At 41.1% G+C, this 25,624-nt stretch overlaps 2 protein-coding genes across 4 annotated transcripts in view; one reads left to right on the forward strand and one right to left on the reverse strand.

Moving 5' to 3' along the window:
- Positions 1-999: 999 nt before the first annotated feature.
- On the reverse strand, positions 1,000-9,497 carry c7h11orf58 (chromosome 7 C11orf58 homolog). Its single transcript, XM_075470462.1, has 5 exons — positions 9,322-9,497; positions 7,911-7,994; positions 7,756-7,816; positions 7,423-7,532; positions 1,000-3,428 (listed from the first exon to the last, which is right to left on the reverse strand). The coding sequence occupies exons 1-5, from the start codon at positions 9,373-9,375 to the stop codon at positions 3,198-3,200; spliced, it is 540 nt and encodes a 179-aa protein (XP_075326577.1). The 5' UTR covers positions 9,376-9,497; the 3' UTR covers positions 1,000-3,197.
- Positions 9,498-11,938: 2,441 nt separating this feature from the next.
- The window catches only part of LOC142384311 (transcription factor SOX-6-like), a 121,106-nt gene continuing 107,420 nt past the window's right edge, over positions 11,939-25,624 (forward strand). For all 3 annotated transcript variants that reach the window (XM_075470463.1, XM_075470464.1, XM_075470465.1), the window contains exon 1: positions 11,939-12,288. The gene's annotated coding sequence lies outside the window, so the exon portion shown is untranslated. The remainder of the gene's footprint in view (positions 12,289-25,624) is intronic.

A 25,624-nucleotide genomic window follows, 5' to 3' on the forward strand; every position in this document is an offset into this window, starting at 1 on the left:
AATAAATCCAACATGCACCATACTCTTTAAATTTTAGCTGTCCATCTTACTTATTTATCAAATGTTTCTTTTTTCCCCCCAAGTTACTGTTTTGACATATCTCTTGAGGTAAGTCTCCCACATTCCTTTTGGCATTTTTTTCTGGCAGCAGGAGCTTTTTTTCCGGCGCTTTCCTGTAAAGCCCAGTTCTGTGAGCTCTAACGGCTTCCAGCGGCCCTCTGGACAGGTCTATTAAGGTCTCTTTGCCTCTCTGATAAATGTCATTCTTGTCAAGTCAGTGAGTGTTGGCGGGCGGCCCTCTTTAACCAGGTTTATTGTGGCGCTATATTCTTTTCTTTATTTGATTTCCATGGGATCATCAAAGTTTTGGAAATATTTTGTACCCTGATTTGCATTTCTCTAGTCTACAGCTTTGTCACTGACCTATTTGGAGAGCTGCATGATCCTCCTGGTATCGCTTTCTTGGTGGTGTTGCAGACTCTGGAGCCTTTCAGAAAAGGTATACTGAGGTCATGTGACAGTTTGATTGCACACAGGTGGACCTTATTTCAATTGTTTTGTGACTTCTTAAGGTAAATGTAAGTACCAGATCTTATTTAAGGGCTTCATAGCAAAGGGGGTGATATGCATGCACCACTTTTTTCCCCCCATTTCACATCACCAATTTGGACCATTTTTTGTAGAATAATTTTGGCAAAGGGCAGGAATAATTGCTCACCAGCTTACGTAGGACATATGTTTCACACACAGTAAATGGAGAGAAGTTTTCTTCTTCTTTCTCTCTTTGCTTAAGTTCGGGGAAGGGGGGTGGTACAGATTCTGTATTCCCCTTCCAACTTTATTAAGAAAAGAAGACTCTTCACCACAGTTATTAGGCATTAAATATGAAATATGCAAAAAATAAAAATAAAACAGGGATGTCACTTAGGCTGCACAGACAGGGGATGCAGATTGAGAAATTCAGCTTGCATTCCCCTTCAACTAAAGTAAAGAAAGAGCAATCTTCCCCATATTTATTAGAGTAATGAAAGATGATCCGACACATGAAAGGAAATGCATGTTTTGACACACATTGTTAATGTTAGGAGGACACTTTCTGACCAAAAGAAAAAAAAGCCAGAAACGCCTGCTCTAATACATAAAGGAGATTAATTCATCTACAAATGTACAAAATAAATCAAAAATTATCTGGATTATGTGCAAAAATAAAACATTTGGTGTTTGAAAAGACACTGCACATTAAGGAGAAAGGGTAGGAATGATGCAGACTGGGACCAAAAATCTTACTAACGTGACAAAGCATGAACTGGGACCAGTACCATGAAGCAGGATTAGTGGCCTAGACAGATACCTACAGGTACCAGAGAGCTGGTTTACTTCTTACCAGGTTGTAACGTCATGGTAACTAATTCTTTGAACCTCACCTGCCTTGGAGCAGATAAGAGAGCGATGCTCATAAAAGCTCTGCCTCTCAACCAGTCGCTTCTCTTAGAAAATGACAAAATAAAATAGGCATCAGTGTGAGTCTGTCCATCTGCGACCGGAGTCAAAACTGACTTTTCAAGATTAGACTTCAGATCATTCCTGAAATATGAAAGAATTCTCACTGCTCAGCGAGTTCTCCATTGTTATGGTTAGTGAAACCAGATCACCCAAAGAGGCCCTCGTTGAACCTGCTTCGCTGTACAGGCCCCAGGTCTGTGGTTATAATAAAACACTTGGTGTTAGAACAGATTGGGCTAAATAAAGAGAGGATGCAACAGACTACACGTCCATATGCAACTTTCAAAAGTGCTTTAAATGCAATGCACAAGGCTTAAAATGCGACTGTCTTAGTGCAGTTGGTGTTCTCAGCCTGGTTGCATGCATTTTGCAACAAGCATGGAGTGACTTTGCAAAACCTCACTGACAGAGAAACCCTCAAACAATTGACAAAAAGACAAATATTTTTCCGGTTTGTGGGTGAAATTGAAGCACAGGAGCATGGATCCACTTCTGTTGAGTGAATGAACCTCCTATCAGGGAAAACCATCTGGGAACAACAATCCCACACCATGGTGGGGCTTCACCAGCTGCCGGCTTCAACTACCAGGGAAAAAAAAACACAAGGCTGTGGGTAAAAGCCGGAAGAGGACTGCAGATATATAAAGGAAAGCCAGTCTGAAAGTGCCTTTACTCTGGCATCATCTTGAAAAACCCAATAGGTGGCCCCACCTCTGATTGATTGCAAAAAAGAAAGACTTCCTGCTTTCCAACAGGTATGGTCTTACTCATTAGTTTCTGGTGTTCCGTTCAATTTGATGTTCACTTTGTGAACCTATGGTTCTCTTTAGAGTAAAATAATGCTTATTGCAAGACTTACGTGTGATTGAGAAGTGGTTAACATATGGGCAATGTTCTGAACTTAACCGTGGCCAGGTCCAAAAAGCACTGAAAATGTGTTTAAACTCAGCTGCCATGCATCACAAAAGCCCCACACTTTGAAATAAACGGACAGCCAGTTCTATCACATGAGCCACAGCTGCTCATGGCACCCATAAAGCTATGTGGGCAGGCATAGTGTGCACGAGCTCTTAGCAAATCACAGTGTACGGTCTCAAAAAATCAAGATGGCGACGGCAAAAATGCTAAATTCCAAGGATTCAAAATTATGCATAAACCAGAAGGTAACATGGTGGTGGCCACATCTATCTTTTATATATCATCCATATGAAAAGCACAGATGTTTCTCAGTGTTCCTTCCTCTCTTTTCCACACTAGAAAATACTAAAAACAGTCATATATTTATATATAACATTAACTAGCAAACCTTACAATTCTCTCCTGTTTTTATTGGTTTTCAAAATAGAAAGGACAAAAGTCACAATGTCTACACCAATCATGCTTAATGGCAAGTCATCTCGTTTCATCCAACACAATTCAAGGCAAATGCAACGACTAAAAGTGTTCAGACAAAATAAAAAGCGGATCATTTGCCTCTCAACGTCAGTTGCCTCCAGCCTGGAGGCTCCATTCTTTCACAACATGCACAGCAGAATGCATCTCAACAGTGAGCTCTGGAGAGTACAACTCTACACAGGAAAAATGACAAAAATGATAGGAGAAAGCTTACAGTTAAACAAAAAAAAAATATATCATCAAACTGTCCAAATTTGTAAATTACTAAGACTAATTCCTGCCTTGTCGCACCCTCAGCCCTACGCTGATTTCACAAAGGCCATTTTGTAGTTGTGTTTCCGCTCGTCGACCGCACTGTCTGAGCCGGACTCGGCCGGCTCTGGTGTGTTTTCCTTCGGGCTGGAATCGCAGTCTTTGTTCTGAGCTTCTGTGGGACCTTCTTCCCTGGTGGACTTCTCTGGCTTCGCTTCTTCTGTCTGACTGTCCACTGGTGGAGAGGGGATCAACTCTGGCTCTGGCTCAGGCTCAGGCTGTGGACAAGAGAACAAAAATGATCATTTTCTCCTAAACTTCTGTCCACACATGGAGTTTGTCAGAAGGACGACTTGGTTTTTGACACTGCTGTAAGCAGTAAGGAGCTGTAAGAAGCCAAGCAACTCAAGTTCCTCAAGAACATTACAAATATCCTCCACCAAAACCCAGAGTTTTGTTAGGCTGACCAATGCAAACTCACTCGAATAACTGTGTCTCATGTATTTCTTTATAAGTATACTGTGTGTGTGTGTGTGTGACAGAATTACATAAAATGTTACTTTTGTAGAATGATGCATGCCACATTTCCCACATGGTAACTTTGTTTAGAAATAATTAGGAGTGCCAAATTTCTTCTTTTATGCAGAGAGGAGTGTGTTAGCATCTATATTTAAATGGATTTCCAACTCATTATTCCTCTTTATTTAATTTCATGTTCGACTATGTTTTTTTAATTCAAAAGCCTGCACTGCTGCAGATGGATGATCTAAAGCCTACTGTTTTTATCTATCGAATGGCATTTGAAAAGTATATGAACTCTACACTATGTACACTTACCTAGAGGCAAACTTCTGCCATATTTGCACACAGTGGACTTGAATGAATCCTGAAATCAGTGTTCTTTTTAACTGAATTGAGAATGGTTTAGAATGAGTTCTCAAGTGAATCGGGACACCAAGAATCAGAATTGAATCATGAGATATCTACAGTCATAATTACGGATGTCCCGATCCGATCACGTGGTTTCTGACTCGATCGGTATCAGACGTTTCATCCCGATCAGCGATCGGATATATAGCCTATCTACCGTATTTTCCGCACTATAAGGCGCACTTAAAAGCCTATAATTTTCTCAAAAAACGAAAGTGCGCCTTATAACCCGGAGCGCTTTATATATGGATTAATTCTTGTTGTGCTTACTGACCTCGAAGCGATTTTGTGTGGTACACAGCGCTCTGTCAAAATGTTTTAGTAAGACTTTGGAAAACTACAAAGCCGCACCGCAGCATTACGGCTACAGTAGTCATGAGCGTAGCGGAGTAATATATATTGTGCTTCACAATAATATTACAGTGTGTTTGTATAAGGACCCAAAAATGGCACCTGTCAAGAGACACGCTTACGACCCGGACTTCAAACTAAAGGCTATCAGTCACGCAGTAGAACATGGGAATAGAGCAGCTGCGAGAGAATTCAATATTAATGAATCAATGGTACGGAAGTGGAGGAAGCAAGAAGATGACCTGCGCCAAGTAAAGAAGACCACACAGAGTTTCTGCGGGAACAAAGCGAGATGGCCACAGTTGGAGGACAAACTTGAACAGTGGGTTATTGAACAGAGAGCAGCGGGTAGAAGCGTCTCTACAGTCTCTATTCGACTGAAGGCAAGGGACATGAATATCAGTGACTTTCGAGGCGGTCCTTCTTGGTGCTTTCGTTTTATGAAAAGACGTAATCTTTCTATCCGCACACAAACTACAGTCTCACAGCAACTGCCAAAAGATTACGAGGAAAAGCTAGCCACTTTTCGCGCGTACTGCAAGAACAAGATCTCTGAAAAGAAGATCCGGCCAGAGCACATCACCAACATGGATGAGGTTCCCCTCACCTTTGATATCCCCCTGAACCGCACCGTGGAGAAAACGGGGACCAGAACAGTGTCTATACGCACCACAGGGAACGAGAAGTCATCCTTCACTGTAGTTCTCGGTTGCCAGGCTAATGACCCATGGTCATTTTTAAGAGGAAGACTTTGCCAAAAGAAAAGTTTCCATCATCAAATCGAACCCGAAGGGCTGGCTGGACGAGGAAAAGATGAGTGAGTGGCTGAGAGAAATTTACGTCAAGAGACCGGATGGCTTTTTCCACATCTCTCCGTTCCTATTGATCTGCGACTCCATGCGCGCCCATCTCACCGATGCTGTCAAAAAAAGAGTGAAGCAAACCAATTCGGAGCTTGCCATCATTCCAGGTGGATTAACTAAAGAACTCTAGCCGCTAGATATTGGTGTCAACAGGGCGTTCAAAGTTAAACTGCGAGCTGCGTGGGAGCAGTGGATGACAGAAGGCGAACACACATTCACCAAGGGAGGGAGACTCCGGGCGACTTACGCTACTATCTGCCAATGGATCGTGGATGCCTGGGCTGAGGTATCAGTCTCAACTGTGGTCCGAGCTTTCACGAAGGCCGGAATCGTCACTGAACTGCCAGGTAACAGCAACGACACTGACTCTGATAATGACGAGAGGGATCCGGGCATGCTGGATGCCGTAATCGCCCAACTGTTTAACTCGGACACTGAAGATGATGAATTTGAGGGATTTGTGGACGAGGAATGAACTGAAAAAGTGTGTGTATTGTGTTCAATTATAACTGAACAATTTTGAGAGTTATTGTGAATACGTTACGGTTTGATTTAGCGGTATCAGACTTTTTTTTACATGTTACAACTGAGCAAGGTTGGGAGTTATTGTGAATAAGTTTAATAAAGTTTGACTGACTGACTTATCTGACTGTTTTGTTTCGCTTAATGTGCCTTATAGGCCGGTGCGCTTTATATATGAAAAAAGATCGAAAATAGACCATTCATTGACAGTGCGCCTTATAACCCAGTACGCTCTATAGTGCAGAAAATACGGTATATATGTATATTTATTCTCATTATTTATTTTTTTATCAGAACTATAATATTTCAAAACAAATGGGAAAAAATGACAGCTTAGTATTTACTGTTATGTGGTGGTACAGAGTCAGACCGTCTCAACCATAGACATAATATACATAGACGCCTCATAGACTGACGCTGCCTATTGGAGCTGACGTATCAGCGCGGCCGCCATCTTGGATGGGTCTCCAATGCCCCCACATTGCATTTATTTCGACTGAGGAAGGTGTATATCCCCAACTACAATAATCATAACTCCCCGAATTTTTATGTCTATGGTCTCAACTCCACACAGAAACAGCGCATGACGTCACGACGTCACTTTGCTGCCGTAAAGCGAAGCAGAACACGGCAGCAGCTTGAAGCTGAGGGCACGAATGTACGCGGCGTGGAGGTATTTTAAAGTGGATGAGAAAAACGTTGCGATTGCAAAATGTGAGATATGCAAACTTGGGATTTCAAGAGGCGGCAAGGACATCGCTAACATCCTTTATGAGAACAGGAACAGGCTCAAAGCTGACAAGGTAGAGATGTTGGTTTTAATCAAGAAAAACGTACATTTCCTTCTGTGAAGCCAGAGGAGGAGAGTAAGTATTAAGAGTGCAGTTCCAAAAAGCTCATTACTGGCCTTACTTTATAACACTGTGGCACTTTTATTTGCTTATTTGTTTACATGCCTGCCAGGTATTTTAAGTTGAGCTGCTGCTCATTTTTATATTAGACATTGTTGCACTAAACTCCAATGTGAAAATTTTGTTTATTACTTGATTACTTTTTTTGTTCAAGCTGCCTCACATAAGTGCTCCGTTTAATGATAAAATAAGTGAATAAGATAAAAAAAAATAAAAAATCCGGGACAGCCTGGATCTTTTTCTTCGGCGTTATTCATTTTTTTAATGTACTGTAGAAGTATCGGATCGGGACTCGGTATCGGCAGATTCTCAAAATCAAATGACTCGGAGGCAAAAAAAAAACCTGATCGGGACATCCCTAGTCATAACCCTTACAGGAGGCCCGTGGATATGACAACACTCAGTTTATCTGCTGACTGGATAAAGGTTAGCTACAGCTAAGAGTGGGACGATGACAACAGACTTCATCACTAAGAAAAACGTTAACAAGGAAGGTGAAAAGCACAGAAATCAGTTTACACTTGACATTTTTAGAATTTTGTGCACCGTCTCTTCAATCTTTTCTGCAGCCAGGTAAAGCTAAAGAACCAACAACAGCAAGAACACAAGCAAGAGAACCCTACACCTCAAGAGCGTTCTTCATATTTTTCAGACTGCCCCCACGTGGCAGGATACTTTCTCCTCTGATCGCTCACCTCACTGAATCCCAGACCACAGTGTCTCCGATTCCGGCCTGACAGCTTTCCATCCATGCCCTGCTGGTACTGCATCTCCAGCTCCTGGTTGATCTTCCTATCTTCCTGTCCTGCAGAGGAGACACCAGTCACAACAGGCACATCCAGCCATTACAGATCTATCCAAACATGGATAGATCTGCATGGCCGATGTGTAGTGGGGGAGCCAGATTAATTGCACTGGGCGTACGGACGTTGCAGCATGGGTACGTGGAGCGGGACATTAGTTTGAACGGGTTCTGTGTTTGCTGACCAACTGCTACATTTTACTAACGCTAAAACAAAGAAGCTCACCAGTTCGGAAGTGGGACGTTGACTTGTGGTCTCCAATGACAAGACGGCCAGTATGTTCTTTCTGAAAAACAGAAACAATCATTAACTGTCAGAACTACTGCCAATAACGAGCTAGAAAAGTGAAACTGAGGCGATACAAAATACATGGAACAAACCTTGCTTGCACCCATCAACCGTAAAAACTTTTGCCTTCTCTCATCGCTTCCCAAATCAGCAGATGACCACTGAGTAGATCCATCCTGCCAAGTAAAAAAATGGAAACTTTTATTCTAAAGAAAGCCATAAAAGCAGTTTCTAACAGGGGAAGCCATCTCTGGACTGCAGTTACTAATTTTGAGCAGATCATTTAAACCCAAGATATTTCATATTTCAACTTTGCCTCTATTTTTTCCCATTTAAAATGCAAAACAAGTTACAAGAAAAGTTGTGACAAAGGCAATATGGAAGGTGTAACAAGGGAAGTAGAAATGATGCTCCTATTTTCAGTTAGGAGCGCCAACTAAAATGACTTTGAATCAACACTTGCTTATCTTTATTTTTACTGCATTACATGACTTGGTAGTAAAATGGACAATTTACAGAATCTAGCCCCACGTTGTCAAAGCAGTCAAATCACGCAAGAGCGATTACTTTTTGAAAAACAAAGCCATTAAAATGGCAACAATGAGAAGAAGTTATGAGCAAGTAGAGCTCAGCGTATTTGTGACAAACACAGACTGGAAAGTTGGAGAGGGGGTAGCACCGCCCGGCCAAATACACAGGCAGCTTTACAAGGGACATACACAGCATTAGATTATGTCAGAACAAATTGTGCGGTCTGATTGTTGAATGTTCTGAATTTTACCGTCAATTAAGTCTCTTCTGCAGACGGATTAGTTGGTTTCAGCCTTTAAGATGCAGCAGACAGACCAGCTGCTGTTCACAAGTGGTTTATCTTTAAATTTGGAAGATTACCAACCAAGTAAACCCCACTTATCTTTACCTAATAAAATGTGCGACTGTTTCATGTTGGAAGATCTTTCCCTACTGATTTGATTTTTTTCTGGATGCTCCATTTAAAAAAACAAAACGCTTAAATTTAGTGAAGTGAATTAAAAAAAATACAAAATGAAATGCAAAACTGGATGTGTGTGTCAATATGGATCAATAACATTTTAGTTTTACACAGTAGCTGTTATTTGACTGAATGTTGGCTATTTATATTCGAGAATACACGGTTTATAGCACAGGGACATAACTTGTGCTCCAATAATTACTCCTAAACAATCTGACAAAATATATTTTCTTCACGCAAAACATTCTCAAACGTGCTGTAATTTAACAAGAACCATCAGTCTTAAAACTGATTCATTGCCACGTATGACAGTGACCGGTATAATGTAGGCAAAAGGGTTTAAAGTAAGCCTGAAAAGGTGGAGAACTTTGTTGGGACTGCAACACGGTCAGGTTTCACGATAAAACTCACGAATACAAACCGTTGGCTAACAGGCTAACACCACGCTAATCATGTTTAATTATTTAATGTCTTTCCCAAATATCAACATCACTTTTTATTATTTCACTTACATCAGTGGGAGAAGCGGGTCTTTTTGTGCCGTGCTTATCCTGTGGAGAGCTCATTATGAACGATGGCTTTTGTTAAAATGTCGACAAAAATCTCATGCCACCTAGCAGAAGCTAGCTGAATTTGTCAACAATTCGCACTCATTCCGACGCCACTTCCTGTCCCATCTTCTTCTACGGTTCTGTTACAGTAAGCGACCGTAACTCTGCGCTGCCACCTGTTGGATGGATTTATTACTTCACTCTTATGACGATACATTCCAGACAAACGCAGTTTTGTCAAGCACTGGTGAGTCCTGAGATTTGGAGCTAATTGGCATCCATAGAAAGACTTATTTAGAACCAGTTGGGGGAGAAAAGTCCGAAATACACATCTTCGTGTTTATTTCACAACATTTAGTCTTTGAACATTCATGTAAAAAACTGGAAATTTAGACAAATGAAAGTATACCTCTAATTCATATTCAAACTAAAAAATAAAATTAAAAATCAGAAAAAATCAGAAAAATAAACAAACAAAAAATAAAAGAATGAGTATTGAATAAATAGATAATCTTGAGGAAAGCTAAGTAATCAACAATTTTTTTCATGATGATCAGCTACATATTCCAATAAAGCTTAATCCCCATCTTTATTTTGACGGTTTCTGCTGGGAGATTTGTTATCGTATCATCTGTGTCGCTTTATAAAATGTTTGACACTGAATGATCAATAATTAGATGAAAACTGATGAGCTTAGCTTTAGATTAGTGTTCAGATTTCTGCTCTGGAAATATGAACAAAAGCATTTTTCATCTGCATATGATCTATGGCGCAAAATTTAAAGGAAAAAAAATAATAACATAGCTAATAACTAAATCCATCCATTTTCTATACGCGCTTAATCCAATTTAGGGTCGTCCGCGGGTGGGGCTGGAGTCTTTCCCAGCTGTCACTGGGTGAGAGGCAGGGTGCGGTAAGAAAGTTCAGACAGGAATTTTCTAGCCGGGATTCGATCAGGCACCCTTTTGCAGTGAGGTGTCGGTGTTAACCTGCCCACCACAGAGCAGACTACACCGGTCCACATTGATGTAACGAAGTGGAATTTCGTGATTAAAAAGTTTACCCCATTTATCCAACAGGCGCTTTAAAACACACTCGCCACCACTTAAAGCTTATTTCAAACTCAGTTCGCGACATGCCTCTGTTGAAGGTTTTTGGCGGATTGCTGTTGAACGGACACTTTTGTCCATCTTTTCATTTTTTTTCTATAATCACTTTTCAGTGCCTCATTTCATTGTGCAGTTTGGCATCAAGGCTGTTTGATCCGTATCAAAGAAACACAACCCGGTCAAATATACTATAGGTCAGATCATCTGTCAGAGAATCATAAAGAAAGATGATGTCATTCCGTTCATTTTTTCTGTCGCTCAAGAAAGTGTAAAATACACTAAATTCATTTATTATCTAAACACATTTTTTTTATCTATCTTTTTTTTTTTCATTTTTGCTGCAGTTCATTTTGGGGGACCAAGATTTATTATAGCCTTTATATTCAGCCTTATTAACCAAGGGAAATGATGTGTAGCCTAATAGAAAAATAACTAAATAGTGTAATGCCAGATAAGTCACTCACTAATCTAAATACTTAAAACGGATAATTCCCCTTTCGTGTAGGCATTTATCCATTTCCAAACGCCGTCGCACTGTGGGATCACACTCAGCGGACACTGATGGATGACCCGCACTAAAACCGCCGAAAGGTGGCGTGAGAGTAAATGTAATGAAAAAAGGAGCTCGCGCCTCCGTCAGGATGCTGAAACTCCACTTCTGCAGCGCACGATGATCTACAAAACAGGAGAACTGTCTGTATTCAACTGGTCGCTTTTAACGCGCCTGTTAACCAGTTGGCATTTCGGCACGCGGAGTTCCCTCACTTTCTTGTAATCGCCTTGTTTTCAGTAAAAAAAAGTTTTTCTTCTTAGCACACTGAGGGAAGAAAAGGGAACTTTCCAGGCCTCGATATTGGTATAACGAAACGGGATATTTAGAAAAATAGATAAATAAAAGAAAAGGCAAAACAACCCCCCGATTTTTCGCAAATTTCCATTCCAATTCTGAAAGTAAAATTTTTACTTTTTTTTGTGAATTGTCATAAATGGCAACCAGTGAGATTATTCCTTGATTTCATATCAAATTAAAAGAAGACCCTTTTTCTTTTATTGGCTTGAACTAAAAGTGTCGTTGTGCGTTTTTCTCTTTGAGGTGATTTCTGACACGTAAACAAAACTCCACAGTTACAATGTGTTCAGTCCTCAGTGGAGCTTCTCACCAAGACCGAGGGACTGCTAAACGCACGCACACACGCGTTTTCACAGACTGAATTTAGAAGAAAAAGAAAATAAAAGGAGGAAAGGAAAAGGAAAATGACAAAAAGAAAGAAAAATCAAATGAAACACACCACGGAGAAAAAAAACAACAACGCTGTGATTGTTTCATATGTTCGTGGACAATTGACTTAAAGAAAGTGACACAGACGAGCCGAAAGATAAATACCCAAGTGAGGGGGAGGGTGTGAGTGAGGGAGGGAGGGAGGGAGGTAGAGGAGGGGTTATCCTGCCTCTGCCTCTTTGCCCGGCAGTGCCCTGCGCTCTCATCAAGCCTCCACATTGTGCCGTACGGGAAATAAACCGAAAATACTTTTTTTTATTTTTCGAAAAAGAATAAATCCGACTGACAGCTTCCCAGGCTCAGCGTCACTTCTGACATTTACGCCGAAGCGTTTGATTTGACTTTCAGAACCTCGGTGGAGCGCAAACAGAGCAGAGGAGTTACCAAAGTCCCCGACACGCTCCAGCGATGGTGACTTTACGCACGGGATTTGAAGGCTGTTTGAACTGACTCCTGTTTCTGTCCCTGTGGTCATCCACTCTTTGACAATCCCTCGAGTTTGCAGGAGAGGCGCAGCGAATGTCGAAGGAGTGAAAGGAGGTAAGAGAAGTCCTGCTGCATGAGTTTTGGGAAGCACCGGGACGCGTCCTCCGGGCTGCTTGTTTTGAAAAGTCGGTGAGCACTCCGCTTATCTCCTCTTCCACAACAACAAACTGCGATGACAGCAGCAGATTCCGGCTGCATCACTGCGTTTTAACCTCAACTTTAGGGTCAGTGATTAGACTCAGTCGTCCTTACGTGACTCAGGTTGTTTAAGAAAGTTAAAGTCTCTTTTCAGAAGGATAATGTCAATAGGAATTTGTGGCTTTTAGAAATGACTGTCATAAAGCATCACTAAAACAAGTTTATTATAAAACATAAACAATTTATAATAGCCTAACTATAACAGGTCATAACTGTCTCTTTCGGCTGTGCGCATTCGTTGTTCTCTATGACACAGTTGCAAATTATTAGAAATATGTGTGCATTTCTCTCCACGTGGTTCCGAAATCACCCTTAAATTGAGCGACACTGTCACAAAAAACGTCACTAAAAAGCACAAATTTTGCGTCCCTTTTTGTCCCAATCTGGCAACGGCTTCCAAACAAGCAAAATCAGACCAACAAGTCTGTGACAGAGTACTCAAACATGAACAGAAATGGAACTTCCAAACATTTGTCACACCAAAGGAGGACAATTTCAGGTTTATTTCAAACAGAAAATGATGCAAATAAACCGTGCAACTTTGCATGAACTGTACGACACATCACTGCCATTCACTGTTAAAACTGCACGAGCGAATTTTTCATTAAGCACTGTGTGCACTTACAAATAAATCCATACAATTGCAGCTATAATATGAAAAAAGGGGGGTTTGTCTGTTGAAGCAACCTTTTAGATTTTAGTTTCAAGAAATCACAGAGCTCCAAAAGTTATCCCATCACAGAGGTGGCTCTCTATCCATGATTGCGAACGCCAACAAACCTCTGTGGCGTCCCCGACTCCTGGGTGTATATTTTGGCCCGCAGGGAAACAGTGGAGCCTTGCACACACACCCATCGCGCACCCATCCCACACACACGCGCGCTGGGATACAACAGAGAAGAGAAAAGAGTTGCATCCTCAAGGCCCGAGTTAACTTTCCCCTCTGGAGGTCAGGACTGTTGATCCCAGAAGTATGCTTGAGTCATAAATTAAAATAGACCCGAAATGGCCATAACACCTATTGAGAGACAATAATGGCAGCGTCCGTGCACGGCGACAGAGCTGAAAAACGAGTCAGTAAGTTTCTATTTTTTTATTTTTATTTCTCTGCTATGATTTGCTTCATGTTGGCCCTGCATGGTTACATTTGAAGTGTCACTGCGCTCTGACAGCCGCGCAGCCTCTGAGCTGCAGCGCTGGTTAAGTGCGAAGTTAACTGCGGGTGTTTGAACTTGAGCCATGTGCGCAGAAGCTGTTTGTAATCCCCATGATCGCCCAGCCTCTCAGCCCGGACAATCAGCTTCTCCCCCGTGAGAAGGCTGGCCTCGGGTGCACGGTGATGATGGGACAGGGGGTACAGGAGGACAAGCAGCTGCTTCGGAAAGAGCGATAAAGCCATGCACTTTCAGGGTGTTCCCCATATTTAAAGGCACGCTACACCTCCGAGATAAGCCTCTGCCCGCCCGCAGATAAGAAGCTTTCAGAGTAACAGAGCGAGAGAGTGGTCACACACGCATGACAAAAAAAAAAAAAAACGAGCATGAAAAAACACCAAAGAGGAAACACAAAGTCCGGATAAGTGTTTCAGTGATTTCTGAGTAAGTGATATCGCCATTTTAATCACTTGGAAGTTCAACCAGAACGCGCAATCTTCCAGGATCACGTCGAATTGTTTTTAACTCGTCTTTTTTCATCTTCTTTTTAACTGCACATCAAATCTCCCCCCTGTTCAGAGTCAGAACTGCCCGGGTTGACAGATCCTCTCCTGCTGCCAGTTCGGGCCTGCCCGCACCGGCCCGCGCAGTAAATCACAATTTCCAACAAGTAGTTTAATTGTTTGGAGTCTGGCAGAACAATTTATAGACCCCCCTCCCCTCTCTTGTAAGTGAGAGTGTCTGTCTGAAAAACAATCCGTGCAGGGGGGTTCGCTGAAGTTGATCTCCTATGGCATTTTGTTTTGAGCAGGTGCTGCGGGTTGTCCTTCCCTCATAAGGTAAAGTGGCATTAGAGTGTCCAAATGGCAGACTTATATATAGGCTGCCAATTCAGCACATTGTCCCGGGCTGCATGGCTGCGCTGTCTGCGCTGTCTGGGGGAGACCTGCAGCTCTTTTTTGTTTTTCTTTTCTTTTCTTTTTTGCGCCTCTTCTTCCTGACCGTGACAACAAAACTGAAAACAGCGGACGGTCCCTGCGTGGTGCGTTATGATTCTGTCGGCCACACGATGTTATGAACTGTGCGTAGAATCTCCCTCACATCTGGAGAAATTCTGCACTTATTATCGTCAGAAAAAATTCAAATGACTTAAAACATCAACATGGGTCCAATCCTGCAAATTCACCCAATCGGTTGCTGATAAAATCAATATGAAATTAATTTTGGGGACCTCTGTTCTCGCAGATAATGCTTTTGTTCTATTCTGTGAGTGTCTCATTTGATCTAAGTGCCATTTTCTGGTTACACTCCTAACACTTCTTCTCAAAAAATATTCTTCTAGTGCTCTTTTCCAGAATCCACACAAGTTTAGCTGTTAAAAGAAAAAGAAAAAAAATCATGAATCATCTCTGAAAATATCAGTTTCAGTATATTTTTCTTTGCCGCAATATTAAGTTTAGAAAATGTTCACGCTGTTGTTAATCCAATGAAAGGCTAACCTCGGGGATCTAACTCTTAGTAAATAAAGCCATTTCTCTGTCATTATTCCATTATCCCACATGCACTCTCTAAGACATTGAGAGTCCTTTTCCTGCAGTCTGATGCAGAGGGGCTCTTCAGTGGCAGACAGCCGATGAAAGAAGTAGAAATCAAGACATCTGACAGCAGCAAGAAAGATGGAGTTAGAGAAAAAGAGAGGAAAGCACTGAAATCTTGGCTTTTATCAGATGCCCAGTACCTGATGCAAAGAAGAAACCTGACTTCATCGCCGTTATGTTTGCAGCACCGTTGTTTTATCTCTCCTGCATGTTGAGCTCCACATCTATCTTCCAGTCTGACCACGGTGTTGCAGACTTAAGTTTTCCCAGATGTTGTTTTTGTGAGGATGTCATTTACCTTCGTCGCTAAAATCTCCAATCCACCATTTTAAGCTTGTGGCTGATCCGGGGAGTCTTAATTATTTGTTGTTGGGCTCTTTGAAAAAGACACCAGCCCCAAAATTGGACATGTGTTGTACAAACACAAATTAAACATTTAGCCCTAAGTATTTCTCCCTGGATCCTAAGTGCACATTAGTCAGCCTATACTTATCTCTGGCCCAACGGCACACCCAAATTGCAATGTTGCTGCTGGAAAAGAAAGGTTGGGGCCTCAGAGAATGAGCACTTGAAGCATGCCGGAAGATGCATGTATGTTTTTCAACCACAACTCGAGCTTAGGTGTGTTTGTACAGCACAATGTGTGTGTGTGTGTGTTTGTGTACTTTTACATCTTTTGTGTTTTTATGAGCGCTGACAAAGAAATCTAACAAATGTGTGACTAATTGTGTGCTCACTCTGGTTCTACGGTGCTTTTAGGTGTGCACACGTACTGTGCACGGGTCATGCGTGCGTGTCCTTCTGTGCAGTCAGATGTGTGTTGCATGAAAAGGTTTCTCTGAGCATCGTATGGCACGTCCTTGTTATAGATGTCTGCGCTGAGTGGCCTTTCCGTCTGCATGTGCGCCTGCTTCTTTGCTGTGAGTGTGTATCCTGCTGGGTGGACGTGTTGCTCTGTGGATCCCTCCTCTGTTCTCCGACAACACACATCCTTGGAAACAGCTTCCTCATTTTCTCCCAGAGTGGAGAAAACAAGTCTCCGTCTTCATTGACCTCTCCCCCTCTTTTTTTTTTATGGTAGTAACCTTTCCTTTCTGCCGCACATTTTCCAGCACCTGCTCCCCACCATCCCGTTTCAAAGCTTATTATAAGAGCTTACTTGACACACCAGATCCTCATGACACACGCACATCCACTCTTTTGTCCTTTTCATTTCTCTGCTTTACAGTATTTAGTCTTTGTTTGGCATCATGGTGTCTTCTCTGGCTCACAGTAGCTCGAGGTAATAAAGTTCACCCTTTTTTAAACTATTTTCTCTCTGCCTTTTCTCACTTTATGAACCGCGGTACTTCACTCCACCTCCTGACAAATGCAACATTAACAATGGTTTTCATGTATCTGAGTTAGATTATTAATGTATGGCTCACACTAGTGTCTTTAACAAGCGACTGTTGCATTGTTATCACAGCCCTGCCTGGAGAGAAAACATTAAAACGCTAACATCCATTCAACATAAACAATATTTTTTATTCTTAATATCAAGATCATCTGGACTGAAAGTTGTGTCTAACTGTTTGTTACACGGCATGGCAACCTGCAGCATCGCTACGTCTGCCCTCATGCTTTTTTCTCAAATGGAAAAACTCATCATCGCACTCCCCACCGACACACAGCGCAGAGAGCTGCCATCATTCTCTGTCGTGTTGAAAGTCTTTCTTGAAAATGTAGCAACTGAATAACTGAAGTAACATTAAATCAAAAAGTCCTGGAAGGGACTGAACAAATCCAACTCACTGTGTGCACACATATACGAGGCAGAGCAGGTTGGAATTTTCCTTTAATGCTGAAGTATTTTTGCCAGGTCAGGGTTTGTTTATGTATTCTTAGAGGAAGCAACTGTCATTCTGAATTACACACACACACAAAAAAAGAAAGAACCAAAGAAAAAAAGAACCTGCTTGGCTACACTGAATTCTTCAGTATTTCAAGCACCCTGAAACATTTTCACATTGATCTGAATGTCACAGGAAAATGTCTAAAAAAGGGTTAAATATCTTTAGATGAATCCCATCTCTGTAACTTCATTGTTTCACTTTAAGTGGGCCGATGCATTGTAAAAAGAAATAACTCCCTTTTTTAGTCTCCGGTACTTTAAACCAACCTCCTGAGACCCAGCTGCCAACAGCAAATATTAAATAAAAAAATAATAATAATTCTGGGTTTGCCACGTTTGCCACGTTTGCCACTCTTGTTCCTCTATTAATGCATGGACATAAATTACAGGATTTCAGTGCTTTGGTCAGTCTCCTTGGTCCAGCCAATCAGGTTGCAGTCTTTTTGTATTTCTACAAAGAGCAGACGGTGACCAGGTGACTGACACAAGTGCTCCAGTGAGTCTTTTTCTGTCAGTCAGCAGGCACAGCCTTGGATTGCAACAGAAGCAGATGCTTTGGCAATTACTTTGCCCCTGATGATTTAACAGAAAAAGGACATTACATACGAGCTATGCCCGGACAGTTTTCAATCCCTCCCCCATCCACTTTGATTCAGTCTCCCCTGCTTTTACTCTTAGCCTGCCTTCTTCTATCTTTTCTTTATGGATTACATCGAACGCATTCAAACTGAAGGCAGAAGAAATCCAAGGTCAGACGGTGACGGCTGATGACCATAAACTCGGTCGAGATCAATAGACAGCTAGAGCGCAAATGTCAGAGTCTAATCCTAAACTTCTGCAGTAGCCATTTTCATGTTTATGTCAAATAAGGACAGAGAGAAGAAGATAGAAGCAATTAGATATAAAATAGTGGAACTTGTTGGACTTCTCCTGACATGAGACTTGTGTGTTCTGGCTGGTCTTTTTGTGAGCCACTGGATCTAATCGAATAGCCTTTTCTGTTCAGGAATGTTCCTGAGTGAAATGACCCAGAAGTAGTCTGCTTGAATTCTCTAAATACTAACAAAATGAGCTTCATTGCTTCTTTAGTATCTCCTTTAGCATAGGACTAATCTTTTTGAAAGGAAGAGAGATCATTTTCTCACTTATTTATCACGACTGGGATTCATTTAGATGGATATAAGGATAAGAGCAACATCTTTCATTTCTGTTTTTTTCCCCCACTTTTTTGAATAGACAAGCTTTGATAATGAAGCCATATTTTACAGCCCAAGTTCCTATAACATGGGATGCTGTATGAAAAAGAGTTAATTTACATAATACATTTTATTCACAATAGAACATAGAAAACATATCAAATGTTGAAAGTGAGACCTTTTACTATTTCACATCAAAAAATGAATTACTTCTAATAAGATCAGCAACACATCTTTATTTTAATCTGCTTACCACCATCCCCTCCTCTCTTGTCTGATTTAGGATTCTAGCTGCTTAGCAGTCCTGGGTGTTCTTTTTAGTTTTTAGTATTTCATGATGCACCAAATGTTTTCGGTTGGCGTAAGGTCTGGACTGCAGGCTGGTCAGTCCAGCACTCCTTTGCTATGTAGTCACGCTGTTATAATAGTTGCGGTGTGTGGTTTAACATTGTCTTGCAGAAACATGCAAGGCCTTCCCTGATGGTGTCTGGAGGGAAGTACATTATTTCCCCCCAAATTTTTTTTCAAATTTTGATTTGTATCAGAGAACAGTTTTCCACTTTGCCTCAGTCCATTTTAAAAGTGCTTCAGTCCAAAAAAGACAGTCGTGTTTCTGGATCTCGTTCAGATTTGGCTTCTTACCTGAATTGTAGAGATTTAACCTGCATTTGTGGATGGAACGGTGAACTGTGTTCACCGCCCGATGGCCCGAAGATCACGGGTATCCAATTTTGATTTTCAGCCATATCACTTGCTGACTGAAATGTCTCCAGATTCTCGGATTCTTTTGACGATGTTATGCACTGTAGAAGAAGAAATACTCAAAGTCCCTGCAATTTTACGTTGAGGAACATAATTCTGAAATTGGTCCACAATTCTGAGACTGCCTCTCTAACGTGCTCTTTATATACCCAACCATCTTACTGACCTGTTGCCAGTGAACCTATAGTTACATGTTCCCCCAGCTGTTCACTTTTCTAGTCTTTTGATGCCCTGTCCCAACTTTTTTGAGATGTGTTGCTGACGACAAATTCAAGATGAGTTAATTTCTTTCATAAAATAGTAAAATGCCTTACTTTTAACATTTCATATGGTTTCTATGTTCTACTTTGAGTTAAGAATTGGTTTATGAGATTAGCAAAAAATTGCATTCTGTTCTTTAATTTAAGAAAAACGTTTTTGGAACTGTGGGTGTATTATGATACCCATGATGATATAATATATCAGATATGATACATCCTCCCTGAAACAACTTGACAACAAAACTTTTTTGTGGAACATTTTTTTAACATCTATACTTTCACTTTTGAATGAGCCATATTACAGCTGTAATATGGTCAGATTCTTGTTGCAGTGTGGCAGTCTTTTCCTGATGAGTCCTGATGAATTTCTCCAACCACATTTCCTTAACCTTGTGACATTTTCCAGAAGGGTGAATTAAAAGTGCTTATAAAAAGCAAAAATGTTTAATTCTGCATTCTTTAAAAAACTGAAGCTTTTAAAAAAAAAAAAAAATTAAAGAAAATTAAAAAGCACCTCAATAACTGGAAGATATTCTCTTTCGGATTAACCAAACCCTCAAATGGTGATTGATTTCCAGCGTATTTTCCCAACTGTACAGAAAAGATGACTCATAACTTCTCTTAACGACTCTTAACAATAGTGTAGTCAGCATAAGGACATATTACAGGTAGTCAATATTGAAAGGTGGGTGTTATTGGCAAATATCTCTTGAATGGTTTTGTGCTGCTAAAAAAATGGGTGGGGTTTGATATGGAGGACAATTCAAGCGCTGTGAGGTTTAGATAGCAGAATGAAAGTGTTTGAAGGTACACTTACCATCTTTTGTTAGTTTTAATAGCCAAGCATGCTGTCTTTGAACTGTCATGGCATATCAACCCCACCCCTGTGGCACTCCCTGAATATAAAAACAAACAAAAGAAATTATTTACACTACATTGTGATGAAAAGTCTGTTGTTGATGTTGCTCAAATTGCTCCCAGGTGATAGACTTGTGAATTTGATACTGTAACTTATACTGGCTTCGACTACACTGAAGGTTTGAGTTTAATTGCTGTGCAAGTTTCTGTCTTCAAGGATTAAAAAGAAAGAGGAAATGTGCTGAAATGTTTGTGGCGAGGAGAAAAAGGCTTGCTGTGCTGTTACTATGAATCTTTCTAAGATCATTTTGATGGAGCTGCCGCAAGTGGCAAATGAGGCTCAGATGGACAAAACAGAACCACACGCTGCACATATGCTTTAGCTAGAACAGTGCAGACATACATGCAAAATATACTTAAACAATTACATGCAATATAAGGCATACAACACATTCATATTACATAAAAATAGACCGACCATACAGCCACACTTAGCCTGCTTTATGTACTCCAAACCATAGGCCATAAATACGAGTTTATTTAACTCAATTTTACTTTAATTCAATAAGCTACCTGATATTTCTGCATTACAATAACAATATTAGTAATTTGAGATACTTGGAAGATAGAGGCCTAGCTAGAAAAAAAAAAAGAATAACTGTGGGGGAACCACAAAACAGAACTTGCTAAAGTACTTTTTAAAGGGGTGTTCCAGCAAGTTAGTGTCACACTTTCGCAATACGATGTGGTGGGTGCATATTAAAATATCCATACTTATATAGCATCTTTTAACCTTTCTCGGTTCTGTAAAGTACTTTACAATGTGGGTGTCATTCACTCATTCACATAAACACCCATACAGAGCTTCTTATGATATACTTGTGCTCTATATAGCCAGCGCTTTTTTTTGGATGGTTCAGAGTCTTTCTCTAGACACCTTGACATGTGGAGGGGTTAGCATCAAAGGGTTCCATTTGGAAGATAATTGAATAGTTTAGCCTCAGTTTCAGTCAGGTTACATTCATGCTTTAATCTTCAGTTAAATCCCTGTTAAAGTTCACAGCTTTAAATCTTCTCCAGACCCCAGTGCCATCACAGTAAATCGCTCTAAATGTATACATTCCATTAGATTAGGTGAAATAACTCGTACACAGAAGAAGCCAGTAACAACAGAAAATAAAAGCAAATATAGTGTACATCTCATTTGTAAGAGAATTAAACTGTAGAATAGAATAGAATAGAAAAATACTTTATTCATCCCCCAATGGGGGAAATTCAATGTACAGTGCTTATGAAATGTAGCCTACAGAAATGTAAAGGTGTCCAATTTGCCGCTTGATGTGGTACCAGTTTGCCTCCAGTTAAACTGTTTCTCTATTGTTTTCTTCTATGACATAACAGAAATAACCCAACACAAACAAGCTGAAATGGGGCTTATCACCATATATCATAGCAGATGCAGACATTTTTTGATCAATAAATCGATTCCCTTGCTTGTATACTTGGACAAGATGAGTAGTAAAAAATAAATGACCGAGATGAGCTATAGTCATAGCTTGAAATCAGGTTAGGATAAGGTTCCTCCTCCCTCTCTCCCTCTCCCTTTAACACCTGTCTTAAAGAATACTTTTCCTTAGTATTTAGGTATTTGCTGGCATATTTATGCTGACTTACTGTCTTCAGGCATGATTGATTCTTTTCCCTCCTTCTCAGAATTTAGTCTTAGTGCTGCTCACTCAGCTCACTATTTGTAATTATTAAAAAACAATTAACAAAAACTAAGATTATGTTCTTAACAGTACACTGTTTTCTTGGAAAATAAGGCATGCCTTTTGAGGAATCGTTGGTCATTTGTTCAGCCAGTGGATTTGTCTAACAAACCTGAAACTGGTCAATGGTCTGTTTAAAGTCTGAACAGAAACTAGCTGCCTTATGTATACTGGCCTTATGTTTACACTGTTTTTATAGCCCTGTTCTCTGATCCTACCATCTATAGAAGTGTCACACTCCACTAAAAGACGGCCGTCTAACTTTCACTTTACCACTCGTAGTGGTTTGGAGTAATGGGGCGTGGCAGCAGAGTTCAGGGTGCGAGGCCTCTGAAATGATCTTGTGGTCAGGTAGCGATGGCCAGGATAGCATGGTCCCACCCACTGAGCCAAAGCCCGAATCCAATTGGTCTTCAGCCAGCTTGTCTACGCAGGGCGTTGCCATGGCTTCCAGGCTGTAAAGAAGTCTTTAATCGGGCCACTGTCATCGTGAGACAGTGGTGAGTGTTTGGGCTGGCAGTAGCCAGAATGAAGGAGGCTGGATGTGGACTGTGTGCCTCAGAATAGAAAAATACCACTTCATGGCTCTGAAAGCAGCACATCGTCATGAATTACATAAAATCACGTTCATCCTGTAAGCCATCAACGTACCCGGAAAAGAAGCTGATAAGCCCCTGGCTTTTACCTATTTGTATATGGCATGCTATGTTCTGTAAATGCTGCTGGGTTAGCAGAAGTACGGTGGGTGGTGATGTAAGGAGTGGCGCTGGCTCGAGTGTCCAGCTGACTGTGCTCAGACCTCAGGTTTCCTCCGCGTAGTCCAACACACTCAAGATGGTCGGACAGACAGCAGCATCGTGGCCTGTTGACATTTGCTCCAGACGGTGTCACTGACAAGAACAAACAAGATATGCTTAATGGTAGCAGCACTGTGTATGTGAGTTTTTCTGGTGGGAGCCATTGGTATAGAGTTATGGGCACTTCATAAACCGCACTTCTTGTATCTGCAGGCTATTTTAGGAGCAAATATAGTTTTATTGTTCAGTCAGAGACGATTCAAGATTATAAACAACCAATCAAGTCAGTCATACTCCTATATTGTTAGAGGTAGTTAATTTGTCTTGGCCTATAGCTGGTGTGTAACCAAATAAAATGGCCTTTTGCCACAGTCTCTTGAGTTGATGGTTCCTGCTGCTGCAGGAGAGAAAACTGCTACCTCAGCGAGCTGTTTAGTCTCCTTCTCAAGGAGCTTACACTGGGTCTCCCTGTTAAATATGGGAAGCATACGTAGGCTGGCCAGTGATGTCAATTGTTATTACTGGAGGCCCGCTATAGGAAAAATCTCATTTGTCTTTGTAAAGTACTGTAATGAAAAGGAGCTTTTGTCATAAAGACGCTATTGTGACTGCTGCTGCGCTGGCCATGTGTGTGTGTGTGTGTGTGTGTGTGTGTGTGTGTGAGCATGTGTGCCTGTGTCTTTAAGTGTTGCTGCTTGGACCCATACATTGTAGATTTCACGTGTGTTTTCCTCACATTTGTTCAGGTCTCAATGGACAATAGTTTCTGTACCTGTTTGTTCACGGTGCACACAAAAAGCGTTAAGAGGTGGCTTTTTGTGCACAGGATTTACAGATGGCAGCTGCTATTGTAGTTGTCGTGAATGATTACATATTTCTTTTGCTCGCCTCTCTTTGATTTTACGTGTTCTTTGTTCTTGTGCAGCTCCATGATTTGCTGGAGGAAAAGGTAAGATGATAAGAGCAATGAGAGAGGGACGCACAGTTGGTAGAGAAGACAACATTTAGACCAATCTGACATAATCAAAATACTTACATAAGAAATAAAAATGTTTCTTACAGAACTATAGTTCCACCTGTCAATTGGCCTCTGGTACCCACATAATTTTACTGGGACCATCCAGTGCAGCTGCAAAACACAGTGTGTGTATAAATGAATCAGTTCTCCCTATATTATCTATGTAAAATTAGTAGAACAGAATAAAAGAAAAAGACTTGTTTGGATTGTGCTCAAGGTGCCGAAATAAATATGTGGACTAATTCCTTCGAAAAACATGTCACCACAAAGCAATATGTAAGAGCAGAGTGACATTGGGAGTTTGAATCTGGCAGAAGAGATAATTGATGAAGACATATGGACATACAGAAGAGGAGTCCACAGATATTTATTGTCTGTTTTGAAAACCACTCCTGACGACCACCCCCTCCATCTCAACAAGTGTCCTCTCACGTCCAACCTCTTGGTGTTTTTACGGAGCAGCAGATTTGTGCTCTGTCCTCTAAATCATTTCCCTCTCTCGCAGATTGCTCCCTGCTGGAATATTGTCAGACCCCCCCCCCCCCCGCCTCCCTCTAGTTCCCCGGTGGACTCATTTACATTTATGCACGCAGCAATTAATTACAGGCTGGCGCTGGCCTTGTAAATTAGAGGGAGCTGAGGTCGCCCTCATTAATTGCCCCTGACAGTTAAAGCCTTGTTTGGGTCATGACAAGGTTGACTCTAGGCTGGGACACTGGAAGCCTAACCAAGGCTGGCTGGTCTTCATACATCTGATTTCACTTTGCTGTAAATGAAGACAATGTACTTTCTGGATGAAAATGTTCATTTGCACTCTTCTTTTTCTTTTTTTGGACTCAACATTGTTTCGCAGCCTTTATGCTCTTGGCAGCTTTAGGTCATCATTCAGTCAGTCTTTGTGTTTTGTCTTTAGCGTATTGCCCTCTGTGTTTTCCTGGGGGTCTTTCATCCAAATACTTGCAGAGGGTTTTTTTTTTTTCCATAGACCCAGGAGTCAGGCAGGAAACTTCTCACGGTATTGGCCTTTTCATGCGAAGATGCTCCAACTTTTTCCGGCTCCTTCCTTCACAAGGCCTTCCTTTCTTCTCTGTCACGCAGCGATGTGTTTGTGCATACCTCACCAGCTTGACAAAAGAAGGCAGAGATCCTATTCGCTTTTGCCTTTGACATTCACCTCTTGTTTTTACAATCTTTCCAAGGCGCACTGTTTGCACAGTGGAACAGGCTTTGTCTTGAAGGAGTTGGACAATGGCACGCACCATAATGTAATCTCTTAAGGGGAGCGAGCAGAGGGGTGAGGTTTAGACGTATGTGCTGGCGCTTGCCCCTGCCGTCCCTCTCAACCTCGCTCCCACCCTTTACTTCAGCAATATTTCATGTTAATAGCGACTTGGGGGAGAATGCACGTTGTTATTTAAGCCTCTTTAATGTTCACCTTGATGGTTTGTGAAAGGAACACAAAGACTTTTCATTCATTCAAACAACCCCTTCCCTTGTTACACCTTTTAAGAATACTTTGTAGCAGTTTGCCCACCCACATGCACATCTTCCAGTATGCCCTCTTTAATCGACACATTCAGGAAAGATTATTGTTCTGGTGTTTTTGCAGCTTAAAACCAAATAGACATGGGATGCATGCAAGCTTTGACTTTCAGAGTTATGCACATTGTCAGCCTGGTCTCATGACAAAACATAAAATGGTTGACAAAACAGAAGATTTTCTATTTGTGCCGATGAACACAAATTCTGTATCTTTTTTTCTTTTTTTTGTATTTTTTTTCTGGATAAATGTGCACTCTTTCACCTCAATGCAACTGTTGTTTTGTAACGATTTCACAAAAAAAAAAAAAAAAAGACCCTAACAAAAATAAAATCTGTTGACACGA

The sequence above is a fragment of the Odontesthes bonariensis genome, chromosome 7, assembly GCF_027942865.1.
Source record: "Odontesthes bonariensis isolate fOdoBon6 chromosome 7, fOdoBon6.hap1, whole genome shotgun sequence".
In the NCBI taxonomy this organism is placed as follows: domain Eukaryota; kingdom Metazoa; phylum Chordata; class Actinopteri; order Atheriniformes; family Atherinopsidae; genus Odontesthes; species Odontesthes bonariensis.